The 13,019-nt window shown below is 54.6% G+C and overlaps 1 protein-coding gene and 1 pseudogene across 1 annotated transcript; both read right to left on the reverse strand.

Moving 5' to 3' along the window:
• Window positions 1-299: 299 nt before the first annotated feature.
• Window positions 300-3,729, reverse strand: LOC141988498 (perforin-1-like). The gene is made up of 2 exons (XM_074954294.1): window positions 3,197-3,729; window positions 300-1,413 (listed from the first exon to the last, which is right to left on the reverse strand). Exons 1-2 carry the CDS (start codon window positions 3,727-3,729, stop codon window positions 300-302), a joined length of 1,647 nt encoding a protein of 548 aa, XP_074810395.1.
• Window positions 3,730-8,122: 4,393 nt separating this feature from the next.
• On the reverse strand, window positions 8,123-12,365 carry LOC141988961 (perforin-1-like; annotated as a pseudogene).
• Window positions 12,366-13,019: the final 654 nt, after the last annotated feature.

Here is a 13,019-nt window from a genome sequence, read left to right on the forward strand (position 1 = left end):
ATGCACTGGATACAGACATTGGTTGGTTGGTTGGAGACAGTCAACGGATACACTGGTTCGATGGATCAGGACTAGGCAGTTAGTGGTAGGATATTTTTCCAGAGGGATCTGTGAGGGTGACCGGTCCATGGAAGTGGGGAGGCTGTTATGGACTTAGGAGACACCAATTACCGAGCAGGAGTAACAGCATGAAGCCCAGTAGCATCAGCGGAGCAGGAGCTAGGAAATGCTTTGCGGGACAGGGAGCACAATTCTCCAACACACACCCGTGCCCCTCTCCAATTCCCTACCCAGGGCGCTCACCAGAAGGGCCCCTTCCCTTTGGCTATGCTGTGCTGGGGGCGCTGGGGAACATACTCAGAACATCTCTGGCCCCGAAGGTTGGGCCCACAGGGCAGACTGTAGTGGAACCTGAGGTGGCCGCGTTTCAGGTAGCACTCCCTGTGATGGGGCCCCCCAGACTTCAGTGGGATGTTGCAGGCCCCGAGCAGGTCATCATCCCAGCCATTGTCTTCGTCCCAGACCTCGACACGGAGCTGGCTGGCGTCAGTGACACGGACAGAGCCAAAGTCCATGTGACTGTTCCAGACAGGGCTTTTTCGGTTCCAGATGGTGACAGTCCGGCTCTCTCTCCTGTCAAAGAAGATCTTGACGTAGGCATCCGTAGCTGTGAGAGTGTCACCCCGCAGATCACTGGCCCGCTCCACAGTCACCGTCAGTCTTGCCAGGCCCCGCTCCCGCGAACAGCACATGGTGTTGGTGGAGCTGTTCCCGGGGCAGACGCAGGAGCAGGGGTCGAGGACGCTACGCCGGGTCCCCGCTGGGCAGCTCTTGGTGCAATCCATCCACAGGGCCCTCTCACGGATGTACTCGCTCACTGCCTGCCCCAGCGCCTCCCGCTTGGGGTCGTCCTGCCCCAACAAGGTGTGGATCGGCCTCAAGGAGTAGGTGAGCAGGCCAGGGAGGGACTTCAAGGTTTTTACCCAGTCTGAGAAGACCCCAACGTAATTCTTGGAGAAGAACAGGTCGTCGGTGTTTTGCCCTCCTTCCTCCTCCGCATAGCGCTCCCGGTACGTCTCGTGGAAGCTCTGTTGGAATTTCACTCTCTTATTCTCCTTGCAGCTGCTGACGCTGGACTGGTCTGAGCCCACCCCGGTATTCACGGCCACCTCCATGCTCAGACAGTCCTTAATCTCATTGATGGTCAGCCCATCCAGTGCTGCCTGGCAGACCTGCACCGCAGTCACGTCCCGCACTCGGCCCCCCAGCGACGCCTGGGTCACATAGTGGGTGCCGTAGGTGTGAATCAGATGATGGTACTCCAGCTGGGAGGCCTTGTTGTACAGGGTAGGAAGGTTCTTCACCGCCAGGACAAAATGACCAGTGAGTGGAGGTTTTCCGCTGATCCCGAACCTGCCCCAGGGATCCAAGGAATTTATGAGAGAGTTAGAAAATCCCCAATAGCCAGCCCGGCCCAGATCAGAGCTGCGACCCTAGAGGAGAAAGGCCCCTGTCCCATTCCTCCACCCAGCACAGCACAGCTTCCAAACCTGCGGCCAGATCACAGCTGGCGCCCCTAGAGGGCAAAAGACCTTGTCCCATTCCCCCAACCCCTGGAACAGCCAGTCCCCCCCACCCTGGGGCCAGATCAGACCTGGGCCCCACAGAGGGGAAAAGCTGTGTCCTATTCCCAACCCCTCTGAGCCAGCCAGTCCCTTGCCCTGGGGCCGGATCTCAGCCAGCACCCCTGTGGCTCAGGTGTGACCCTAACAGCACCCCAATGCCAGAGGACAAGGGCTCCCTGGTATCTGGTAGTGAGTCTCAGCTGGCCTGACCAGTTCAGTGTACCCCACCTCACCCATGTCATCACCTGAATCTAAAAGGGGCCACGTAAGCTATCGACAGCAAGCTAATGCCACGCTGCTCATTGCTATCAGTGTGAGGCGTCTGTATGGAGGACACATCCAAACACGCATACGGGTGGGAAATTCTGTTATCAGAGTGAGTCTGCCAGGTAGGGCGATAGATACTCCACCCTCGACAAAGGACTGTGGTTCTGTCCCTGGAAGGCATCTCCAAGGCGCAGTAAGAGACAAGGGGTCTGCAAATGAGGGTCAACAGGACCATTAAGTCGGCAGGGGGAGGAGAGTACAGGAAACAGATCGATTTGCATTTTAGCAACCCCAAGCAGGGGAAGAAACCAGTAAGGACTTTCCTTGGCCAGCTGACTCCACGTCACCTTCCTCACAGCTTGGGTGGACTTTACTATGGCGGGGTGACCGTAAGGAGAATCCATTGCAAAGGTTCACTGGACTATCAAGGGAAGGGCTGAGGACCCCAAATGATCTTTCACTTAAGAAGAGAAAGGACCCAAACACAATGGACTCAGTGGGAGATCTCGACCAGAGGGGTGGTCAACCATCTCGCTGGAAGGTAGATTGATAAGGAAACTGCCTTGCACAAAGGTTGTGCCTTGTTTTGTTACATCTTAGCCACCAGAAAGCGCTTTTCACTTTGCTTGTAATCACTCTTGTCCTTATCCCTTGTGCTGGACCTCACTCACCCTCCTCTCTCCCTTACTTCAGAAACTTGCTAACCCCACCCTGTGCTGTGTTTGACGTAAAGTGCATGTGAACTCCAGTTAGCCCGGCAAACTGCTGAGTGTTGTATCTTTAAAGGAACAAAGGAAACTTAATACTCTCCGAATGGGCCACAAGAGGGATGGAGATTGCAAAGCACACGGTTTGGGGAACACTTGGGATGGGAAGCGTGTTGGGGTCATCGACCAGCGTGTGGCTGGGGGGTAACACGCAGGCTGCTGGGATCAGAGCTGATTCACGCACACATACTCACTGCTGGCTCTTGGGGCGTCCAGAGAAGAGACTCACAGAGGCAGAGCCTCTTGAAGCATTTAGGGATACAGGTCAGGCAGTGACACAATCCCTCACTGGCCTGGATCGCACCCCAGAACGAGACAGCCCCTAACAAGGGAAAGGCCCTGGGTGGCTGGTGGTACCACTGTGCAGCTGTTTCCCAGCTGCCCCACCCGAGAGGTGGCTGCATCTCAGCACTGGCTGAGCCACGCTGGTGTGACATCACTGTGCACGTGTTACTCATTTGCCCCTCCCCAGAGCCAGCTGCATTCAGTGCCGGATGAGCCATCCCCATGCTGGAAGGTGTCCGGGCTGCTACTTACCTGTAATATGGGCAGGAAACCTCATGGCTCACAAAGGTGTATTTGTCCTTCTGCGACTTCTGCGTGACGAATTCGGCCAGTTTGGAACGTGAGCCGGCCAGCCCCACCTGGACATTAACCTTGGGCACCATGGGCATTTTCAGCCCCACCTTCCAGTCGTTCTGCACCACGGACGCCGCGGACTCCATCATGCCCATGGCCGACTGCTGCACCGAGCTGCTGAGCTTTCGTTGGCACGAGACGCGGACCCTCCAGTCCACCGCTGCCAGCGGCAGCCTCTGCCACTGGCCTCCCTGCAGCGGGTTCCGGCACAGGGTGCAGGTGCCATTCGGGCCGCGCCACTGGCTGGTGTCCAGCACGTGGGCCCCCGTCTTGCCCAGTGTGGTCACGTCAATCCCCTGACCCACCAGGCTGTGCCCGGGCACGAAGGCTGCATTCATGCATGCAGCCGCCGTGCCTGTCTGGCATTCGGGGGAGACCACGGGGAGGAGGAAGAGGAGGAGGAGGAGGGTGCAAGCACTAGGTTTGGGCATGGCTGGTATGATGCGGTCCCTGGCGCAGGAGTCAGCGTCAGTCTCCAAAACCCCTGCAGGGAGAGACAGAAAAGAGATCCTGCATGAATCATAATTCAGTAGCAGGTAGTTCCATGGGTTAACCTGGTTATATGGAGAGCCAGAGGCATCCAATTACCATTGGCTCTGTCAACCACATCTTATATCACACCTGGAACCTGGTGGCTTTATGCAAATAACACAGTGACCGATTTGCATGTCTGAACATGCATTTGTTAATTTGCATAACCCCACCCCTTTCCCTTGCCGTCGTTGTAGCTGTCACTCGCCACTAGGGGGAGGAGACTGTTGCACATACCCTGTAAGTTGCAATTACATTCAGTGTGCTGCTGCTCTGTCTGGGTCTGGCCAGTAGGGGGCGGTGTGTTCCCACACAAAATCCAGGGCTTGCTAGACATTAGTCCCCAGCTGGTTGGCAGCAAGGCCAGCGAGCGCTGGGACCACACTGGGCATCACTGGCCTCACCACAGAAACTGCTGGGGCCCCCTAGTGGACATGCCGAGTGGCGGATTTGGTTACATTTAGCCACCGATTGAGGGTCATATTCTAGGGCTTTCTTTAGCCCAATCAGAGCTGCTTCTAGCCCAGTGTGCCATGTCTAACAGAAGCCAATTGGCCCTGCCCCTCATTGATCAGAGGTGGGTTCAGACCATGAAGCATCAGATTTATATCCCCATTAAACACACATATTTAAAACCTTTAGGATCATAATTCTGGATCTCCCATTCTCCAGGGAAAGGTCCTGTTCAGAATCCTGATAAACTCTTGGCCTTAGTCCTATCCTGTGCCAATGAGTTCCACAGGTTATGCGGAGATTTCAGGACAGTATTTTCAATGCATATTTAGTGCAGTGGGTTCCTGATCCATCACCGGGGTTCCCAGGTGCATCCGTAATACAAATAATAAATAATGACAATTTCTTTCCAGGCAGGTAACTGGCTGTTCTGTCTTGCTACTGAGAATGCAGAAGAGAGCTTATAGAAATGTTAGACTTGTCCTTAAGCAGTGGAAATGGAGGCAGGACTCCTGGGTTCTATTCTTGGCTCTGACACAGACAAGAGTGATGTTGGACAAGCCTCTGAATCTCTCTGGGCCTCAGTTTCCCCATCAGTAAAATGGGGAGAATGATCCTGCCTTTGTCAGGTTAGAGCATCGGCTCTTCAGGACGGGGACTGTCTCTCCCTGTGTGTCTGGGCATCGCCCATCCCAGTGGGGTCCCGATCTCAGTCAGTGGGGTCTGTTCAGTGCCCAGCACAAGGGCGGTCCTGATATTGGTCAGGGTCTGTGCTTCACCTGGCACGATGGGACCCTGATCTGGGTCGGGACCTGGCACGGGTGGTGGAGGGAGGGTTAGTCGGAGTCTGTGCAGCGCCTGACACAAGGGGGGTCCCTGGTCTTGGTCGGGGTCTGTGCAACACCTGGCACAAGGGCGCCCTTGATCTCACTTTAGGCTTCTAATGCTAGCACAATAAATAAAAGCATATTAGCGAGACAAGGCGGGGGAGGGAATATCTTTTATTGGACCAGTCTCTGCTGGGGAGAGAGACCAGCCTTCAGCTCCGCAGGGCTCTTCGTGTCTCAGGAAGAAAAACTCGGTGCAGCCCGACAGCTTGTCTCTCTCGCCCACAGAAGCTGGTCCAATACTCAACTGAAAAGAGTGTCATATGATGGGAAGCATGGGTTAATGCTAATAACAGGCTAGGCTACCAGCGTAGACTTCAGTGCCAAAATGGCTCACCCGGAGCGAGGATGCAGCTGCCTCTGGGGTGGGGCAGGTGGGTAACAGTTGCATAGCTATGCTGCATGCGGCTGGCTTGCCCGGTGATGCGATGCAGCCACCTCTGGGGCAGGACAGCTAGGGGAACAGACAGACAGCGACGGCACACAACAACGGCTTGGCCGGTGCTGAGATGCAGCCACCTCTGGGGTGGGGCAGTTTGGTAACGGCCACTCAGCAAAGCTGCATGGGGGGGCTTACTCGGCCCTGCGATGCAGCTGCCTCTGGAGTGGGGCAGCTGGGAGAGCTGCCTACCAGCATTGGAGGGCACAGACAAGGGCAGTGCAGGGGAGAAGCAGGTTAGCCAGGGAGACCTGAATAGCACAGTGATCGTCAGTGGGGTATGGTGCTGCCCCCCCCTAAATTTCCCATCATGCCAGCCCCAGCTCCCCACCCCTCTCCCCAGTGCCCATCACCCCAACCTGGATCTGCCCCTCACAGCCCACCCCCCAAGTTGCCCTGCCCCCTAGAATACCGTCTCTGGTGGGTCCAGCGAAGAGCAGGGCTTCTGTCTCGGGATCCAGCACTCGTTCACTGGCTAGAGGCCGAGCTGCCCAGATCTGCCTTTGCCCCCCTGTCTCAGCCCCAATTTAACCAGCAAGGTGCCGCCCTCTAGATCAACATTCGAGGGAGCCAGCTGGGCAGCTGTCACCTGCCACTCCCCCATCGAGACAATGGGCCATTGAGGATCACTGGGCCGGGGGCGGGGAGCATTATGGGTGCTGTGAGAGGTTCAGGGGATGGGTGCCATGATGGGCTGTAGATGTGTGGAGAGGCCGCGGGGTGAGGGAGGCTGGGGATTATAGGGTGCCATGGGGAGTGCCTGCAGAGGGGGTACCCCTGCCTCTCTCCCTCCTCCACTGACCCTATGGGGTCCCCTTTCCCGCAGTCCCAGCCTCCCCCCGCCGCCACACTCCCAGCTTCCTTTGCACTTTCACAGAGTGGAGGCCAGAAGATCTGAGAGATTGGTGCCATGATGGACTGTAGACACGTGGAGCAGGGTGAGGGCAGCTGGGCATTATGGGGTGTCAGGGGGAGCACTGGAGAACCTCTGCCTCTCTCCTTCCCCAGGAGCAGGGAACAGGACCCAGGTGCCACCCATGGCCGGGGCCCTTGCCGTGGCAGGGAATGAGGTGAGATATGCCCCGATGATCGCAACAGGTGCCAGCTGCAGAGGGAGGCAAAAAGCTCCCGTGGTCCCTGTCAGTCTGAGTGAGGCGGGGACAGGGGTAAATTCCTTCCCAGCCCCATATCCAGCAACCCTGCCCTACCATCCGGGCAGCCAGAATGGGGATTTTCTGGTCCAGCTCAGAGCATAGGCCCAGCCAGTGTCTATTCTCCAGCTGTGACTGATCTCTGATGCTTCAGAGGAATTGGTGGAGGAGGGGACCCAGATACTTCTGGTCAATTGTGCACTGATGGGGGGCGGAAGGGGGGGGGATTCCTCCCTGACCCCTGCAGGTGACCAGCTGAAGCATGAGATTGGACAATGGTCATTGTCTTAGTGCAGAGCTGTGTTATGAGCGTGTAGCAATGCAGAGGGCCTTTAGCCAGTCAGTCCCAGTCTCCTCCCCAGCTCCCAGTCCCAGTCTCGCTACCCAGCCAGCCCCAGCCTTCCCTCTCCAACCCCGATTCACAGCTTCTCTCCTGCCCCAATCTCTCCAGCCTCCTTGTCCCCATTTACTCCAGTCTTTTGGGGAAAGTTTGCCAAAGTTCCAGGCAACTGGAAACAGGGTCTTGTAACGTGACGCTTTGGGCAACCTTAATAACAGCCAGTGCAACCAGGTCTGCTTATAATGTCATGACGGCTCACCTGGCACTGAGATGCAGCCACCTCTGGGGTGAGACAGCTGTGAAGTAGCTGCTCAATGATGCCGCCCGGGGATGGCTCACCTGGCATTGAGATGCAGCCACCTCTGGGGTTGGGCAGCTGGGTAACAGCTGGGTAACAGCTGGACAGAGATGCTGCCCAGGGATGGCTCACCTGATGCTGAGATGCAGCCACCTCTGGGATGGGGCAGCTGGGAATGGCCACACAGCACTGTTGTGGGGTGTAGAGGAGGGCAGTGGGCGGTAAACTTTGGGGAGAGGATGGTTAACAAGGAGCCCTGGGTAGCAAGGTCCTTAGTAGTGGGGTACATTCCCTGGGACCCCAACCCCTGCTCCCCACCCCTCGTCCCAGCCAGCTTCTCCCTGCAGGGACTTTCAGCCCACCTGCCCCCCTAGCTCTCCTGCCCCTAGATTACCTGAATCCAGTGGGTCCAGCAAAGAGCAGGGCTCTGTCCACATTCACTGCTCAGAGGCTGAGCGCAGCCCAGAGCTGCCTTCGTCCCCCCTCACCTGCCAGCTGCCGCCCTGTCAGACCCAGCATCTGGCAGCCGGCTGGGCAGCTGGGGTGAGGCTTTTTCACCTGCCACTTCCCGACTGAGACAATGGGGCCTTGAGGAACACTGGGCCTGCAGGGGGAGGGGTTGGTTTGACGAGGGAGGATGGTGGGCGTGAGGTGCCGGGGTAATGAGGTGCTGTGGGGGAGGGTGGTGCCAGACCTGGCGCCGACCCTCCCCGGAGCGCAGCAGTTCATTGCATGTCCCATACCTGGAGGCGGAGTTGGCTGGTCTCCCCCACCCATAGGGGCCCCAGGCCTGGGCGAATGCCCCAAGCTGGGTTGTCGGCGTTCCACACGGTTTCCTTCTGCGGCTCCTGGCCCTGGAAGGAGACCTTTGACGTAGGCATCAGTGGGGCTGGAGCAGTCGCCCCACAGGCTGCTGGCCCACTCCACCATCACCGCCAGCTTCCTGTGGCCCCGCCCCCGTGAACAGCACATGGTGTTGGTGGAGCCGTCCCCGGGGCAGACACAGCAGTAGAAGTCGTGGGCGCTGCACTGGGTCCCCGGGGGGCAGCTGTGGGTGCAATTCATAGAATCATAGAAGATCAGGGTTGGAAGGGACCTCAGGAGGTATTTAGTCCAACCCCCTGCTCAAAGCAGGACCAACCTCCAACTAAATCATCCCAGCCAGGGCTTTGTCAAGCCTGACCTTAGAAACCTCTGAGGAACCAGATTCCACCACCTCCCTAGGTAACGCATTCCAGTGCTTCACCACCCTCCTAGTGAAAAAGCTTTTCCTAATATCCAACCTAAACCTCCCCCACTGCAACTTGAGACCATTACTCCTTGTTCTGTCGTCTAGTACCACTGAGAACAGCCTAGATCCATCCTCTTTGGAACCCCCCTTCAGGTAGTTGAAAGCAGCTATCAAATCCACCCCTCATTCTTCTCTTCTGCAGACTAAATAATCCCAGTTCCCTCAGCTTCTCTTCATAAGTCATGTGTTCCAGCCCCCTAATCATTTTTGTTGCCCTCCGCTGGATGTTTTCCAATTTTTTCACATCCTTCTTGTAGTGTGGGGCCCAAAACTGGACACAGTACTCCAGATGAGGCCTCACCAGTGTCGAATAGAGGGGAACGATCACGTCCCTCGATCTGCTGGCAATGCTTCTACTTATACATCCCAAAATGCCATTGGCCTTCTTGGCAACAAGGGCAGACTGTTGACTCATATCCAGCTTCTCGTCCACTGTAACCCCTAGGTCCTTTTCTGCAGAACTGCTGCCGAGCCACTCGGTCCCTAGTCTGTAGTGGTGCAGGGATTCCTCCATCCTAAGTGCAGGACTCTGCACTTGTCCTTGTTGAACCTCATCAGATTTCTTTTGGCCCAATCCTCTAATTTGTCTGGGTCCCTCTGTATCCTATCCCTACCTTCCAGCGTATCTACCACTCCTCCCAGTTTAGTGTCATCTGCAAACTTGCTGAGGGTGCAATCCACGCCTTCCACCAGATCATTAATGAAAATAATGAACAAAACCAGCCCCATGACTGACCCCTGGGGCACTCCACTTGATACCGGCTGCCAACTAGACATGGAGCCATTGATCACTACCCGTTGAGCCTGACGATCTAGCCAGCTTTCTATCAACCTTATAGTCCATTCATCCAGCCTATACGTCTTTAACTTGCTGACAAGAATACTGTGGGAGACCGTATCAAAAGCTTTTCTCAAGTCAAGGAATAACAAGTCCACTGCTTTCCCCTCATCCACAGAGGCAGTTATCTCGTCATAGAAGGCAATTAGGTTAGTCAGGCCTCCACAGGGCCCTCTCAGTGACATACTCGCTCACCGCCCACCTCAGTGCTTCCTGCTTGGGGTTGTCCTGCCCCAGCAAGGTGTGGATGGGGCACAGCGAGTAGGACACCAGGCCATGGCTGGCTTTGAGGCTCTCCAGACCCTGCCGTTCTGCCCCTCAGAGAACATCAGGTCAGAGTGGCTGTGACTGTCTGACACCTCAGTGTGGTGCTCGCTGTAGGTCTTGTGGAAGCTCTGCTTGAAGTTCTGCTTCTTCTTCTGCTCCTCACACTGGCTGAAGGCCGCCCAGGCCCTGCCCTTCCCGGCCCCGATGCTGACAGAGGCCTCCAGGCTCAGACAGTCCTTGACCTCGTCAGCTGTCACCCCGTCCAGGCTGCCTCACAGACCCTCACAGCCGTCACGTCCTGCACTCGGCCCCCCAGCTGCAGCTGGGACACATAGTGGGTGCCGTAGGTGTTGATCAGCTGACGGTACTCGGGGCGCGAGCTGCGGGTGTAATCCTCCAGGAGGTCCCTCAAGGCCTGGGTGAAATGGCTGATGAGCGGAGGATTATGGGTAACCCAGAACCTGGGAGAGAGAAATGGCCACCTTGTGACGTACCGTTGGACATTGGCAACTTGTAGGGGTAGAGCTCAGTGTTGTAGATCCACAGACTCTAAGTCCAGAAAGGACGATTCTGGTCATCTAGTCTGACCTCCTAGATAACACAGGCCAGAGACCTGCCCTGAATTAATTCCTGTTCAAACTAGAGCAGGTCTTCTAAGGAAAAAAATAAAAACCACTCCAGATTTACAAATTGTCCATGATGGAGAATCCACTACGGCCCTTGGTAAATTGCTCCAGTGGTTAATCACACTCTCTGTTAAAGATTGTGTCCTTACTTCCTGTCTGAATTGGGCTAGCTTCAATTTCCAGCCATCAGATCTTCTGAGACCTTTGTCTGCTAGATTGCAGAGGCCATGATTAAAAGCATGTTACCTGTGCAGACTGCATAATTTATTCTGATAACGTGAAGCCACAACAAACCTGACTGTGCCTTTACGGAATTGAAGAGGTACTCATAATTCTTATTATACACAATCTTTGGAGAATGTAATAACTTACAGGCATGCGACCTATTACTGATTTCATCATGTGAAAGATTTCAGCTAGCTAAGGTATTTCGTAGGAGGAATTCTGTTTTCTGTCACGGCAATAGGCCTCAGGTGTGAGAGGAGATAACACTATTGGCTATAAAAATGTTTACACGATAAGATGTATGTCCTTTAATCTTCTGTACTATTTCCTTATATGCTATGATTTGAGAGACATACATGTGTCCTTGGGATTGATGCTTTGTAGCAAATGTGTGACAGAAGGCTTTAATTGCAAGGTGTTGAAGGTATCCGTGGGCAATTGTAAATCTACCAACCTTTTTCATCAAAAGATAAAGAGATCAGCAAGATTGTCTTATCAAAGACAAACAAGCATGCCACTGTATTATCAAGATTCAAGCACGAGGTCATAAAAGCTATAATTCCTATTTAAATATTATTAAATTATTTCCTTGTAGAAACTTTCTGAGGTCTTCATTCTTTCAACTTTAAGCCGACCTCTGATGGCTGGAAACAGACACCCCAACTTCCTGAGTTCCCAGGGGGTGCTTGACCTCTGCTCTGCCCCAGCCCCCACCCCCACCCCTTCCCCCAAGCCCCGCCCCCAGCTCTTCCCACCCCCGTCTTGCCCCTTCCTGCCTGTTCCTCCCCCGCCTCTTTCTGCCCCCGCCGCTCCTCCCCAGTGCCTCCTGCTTGCCCCGTACTGGTACTGCAAGGGTTAACTCTATTCTTTGGGCCGAGGAGGCCACGCCCCCTCGGCCTTGCTGGGCATGTTCCGGGTGGTGACTAGGTATAAAAGGGAGCAGCTTGGCTCATTCAGGGCTGACCACTGAAGATGGAGGGTGCACTCCGTGAGCTCCAGCCCGGGAGCTGCTGAAGCCCCAGGTGGCAGAAACCAGAGATGCCGAGATCCAGGAGGATGCCCAAGGAGTGACAGAGCTGCTGAGAGCCGCACAGACCGAGGAGCCCAGACACCCTGTAGCCCTGCCCCAGGGACAGGGTAGAAAGTATCTAAGGGGGGCTAGTCATTGTGCCGAGAGGTGTCAGCGTGTTTCAGGCAGATTCCCCGCTGACCCAGAGGCAAGCATATTTGTCACTGTCAGGGTCCTGATCTGGGACCTAGTGGAGCAGGGAGAGCCCGGGTCCCCATACCCAGCTGCCACCCAACCCTAGGGGCAGCCCACGCCCCTGACCGGTCACTAGGCCTCACAGCCCTACTGAAGAGGGCAGTTATATTGACCCTGGTTATTGGGCCACACAGCCCGGCTGAACCGGGCGGTCACACTGTCTCTGGCCACTGAGCCATACGGCCTGGCTGAATAGGGTAGCCATGCTGACTCCGGCCATTAGGCCACACAACCCTGAGGGAGAGGACAGTCACACTGACTTTGTCCATTGGGCCACACAACCCTGAGAGAGTGTCGCCATATTGACTTTTACCCCTGGGCCAAGCTATCCCAAGAGAAGGGGTGATTGTATAGACTCATCTGTGGGGAAATAATTACCCCCAACCCACCCCAAGAGAGGATGAGGCACACTTGCCCCGCAACACCAGCCCTTGGCTAAGATCACTCACCTTGCCATTTGTAAGTTGGTTAGGTTAGCCATAGGCTTGGAAGGATTTGATGTTAAGTGGTAAATGCTGGTTTCACCATAAACACAGAAACCACCAATAAAACATATCCATTGACAAGAATCAACATTTACAGCCAGTCGAAGAAAGAAACATGCATCTTGAAAGCTCATTAGAGTTTGATTTAAGTTCAATTCACCTAATACAAGTACTGTGGTGCAATCTCTTTATCATGAAAGTTGAACTTACAAATGTAGAATTATGTACAAAAAATCCCTTCATTCAAAAATAAAACAATGTAAAACTTTAGAGCCTACAAGTCCAATCAGTCCTACTTCTTCTTCAGCCAATTGCTCAGACAAAGAAGTTTGGTTACATTTGCAGAAGATAATGCTGACTGCTTCTTGTTTACAATATCACTTGAAAGTGAGAACAGGAGTTTGCATGGCACTGTTGTAGCTGGTGTCGCAAGATATTTACATGCCAGATGCGCTAAAGATTCATATGTCCCTTGATGCTTCCACCACCATTCCAGAGGACATGCGTCCATGCTGATGACGGGTTCCTTTGTGTATTTTGACGTGTGATGTTGACAGTTTGTGTGTTTGAATGGTTATAAAGCTTTAACTTTTTGAATCTCAATGACTTTTGTCATTAAATAATTG

Source organism: Natator depressus, chromosome 6 (assembly GCF_965152275.1).
Source record: "Natator depressus isolate rNatDep1 chromosome 6, rNatDep2.hap1, whole genome shotgun sequence".
Classification (NCBI taxonomy): Eukaryota; Metazoa; Chordata; order Testudines; family Cheloniidae; genus Natator; species Natator depressus.

What these genes read in the sequence shown, in the direction of transcription:
- LOC141988498 (XM_074954294.1), bottom strand. Translation starts at nt 3,729, where the DNA reads ATGCCCAAACCTAGTGCTTGCACCCTCCTCCTCCTCCTCTTCCTCCTC. An exon ending in GTTTCCTGCCCATATTACAG is followed by an intron (nt 1,414 to 3,196) that starts GTAAGTAGCAGC and finishes TCCCTGGGGCAG; the next exon opens with GTTCGGGATCAGCGGAAAAC.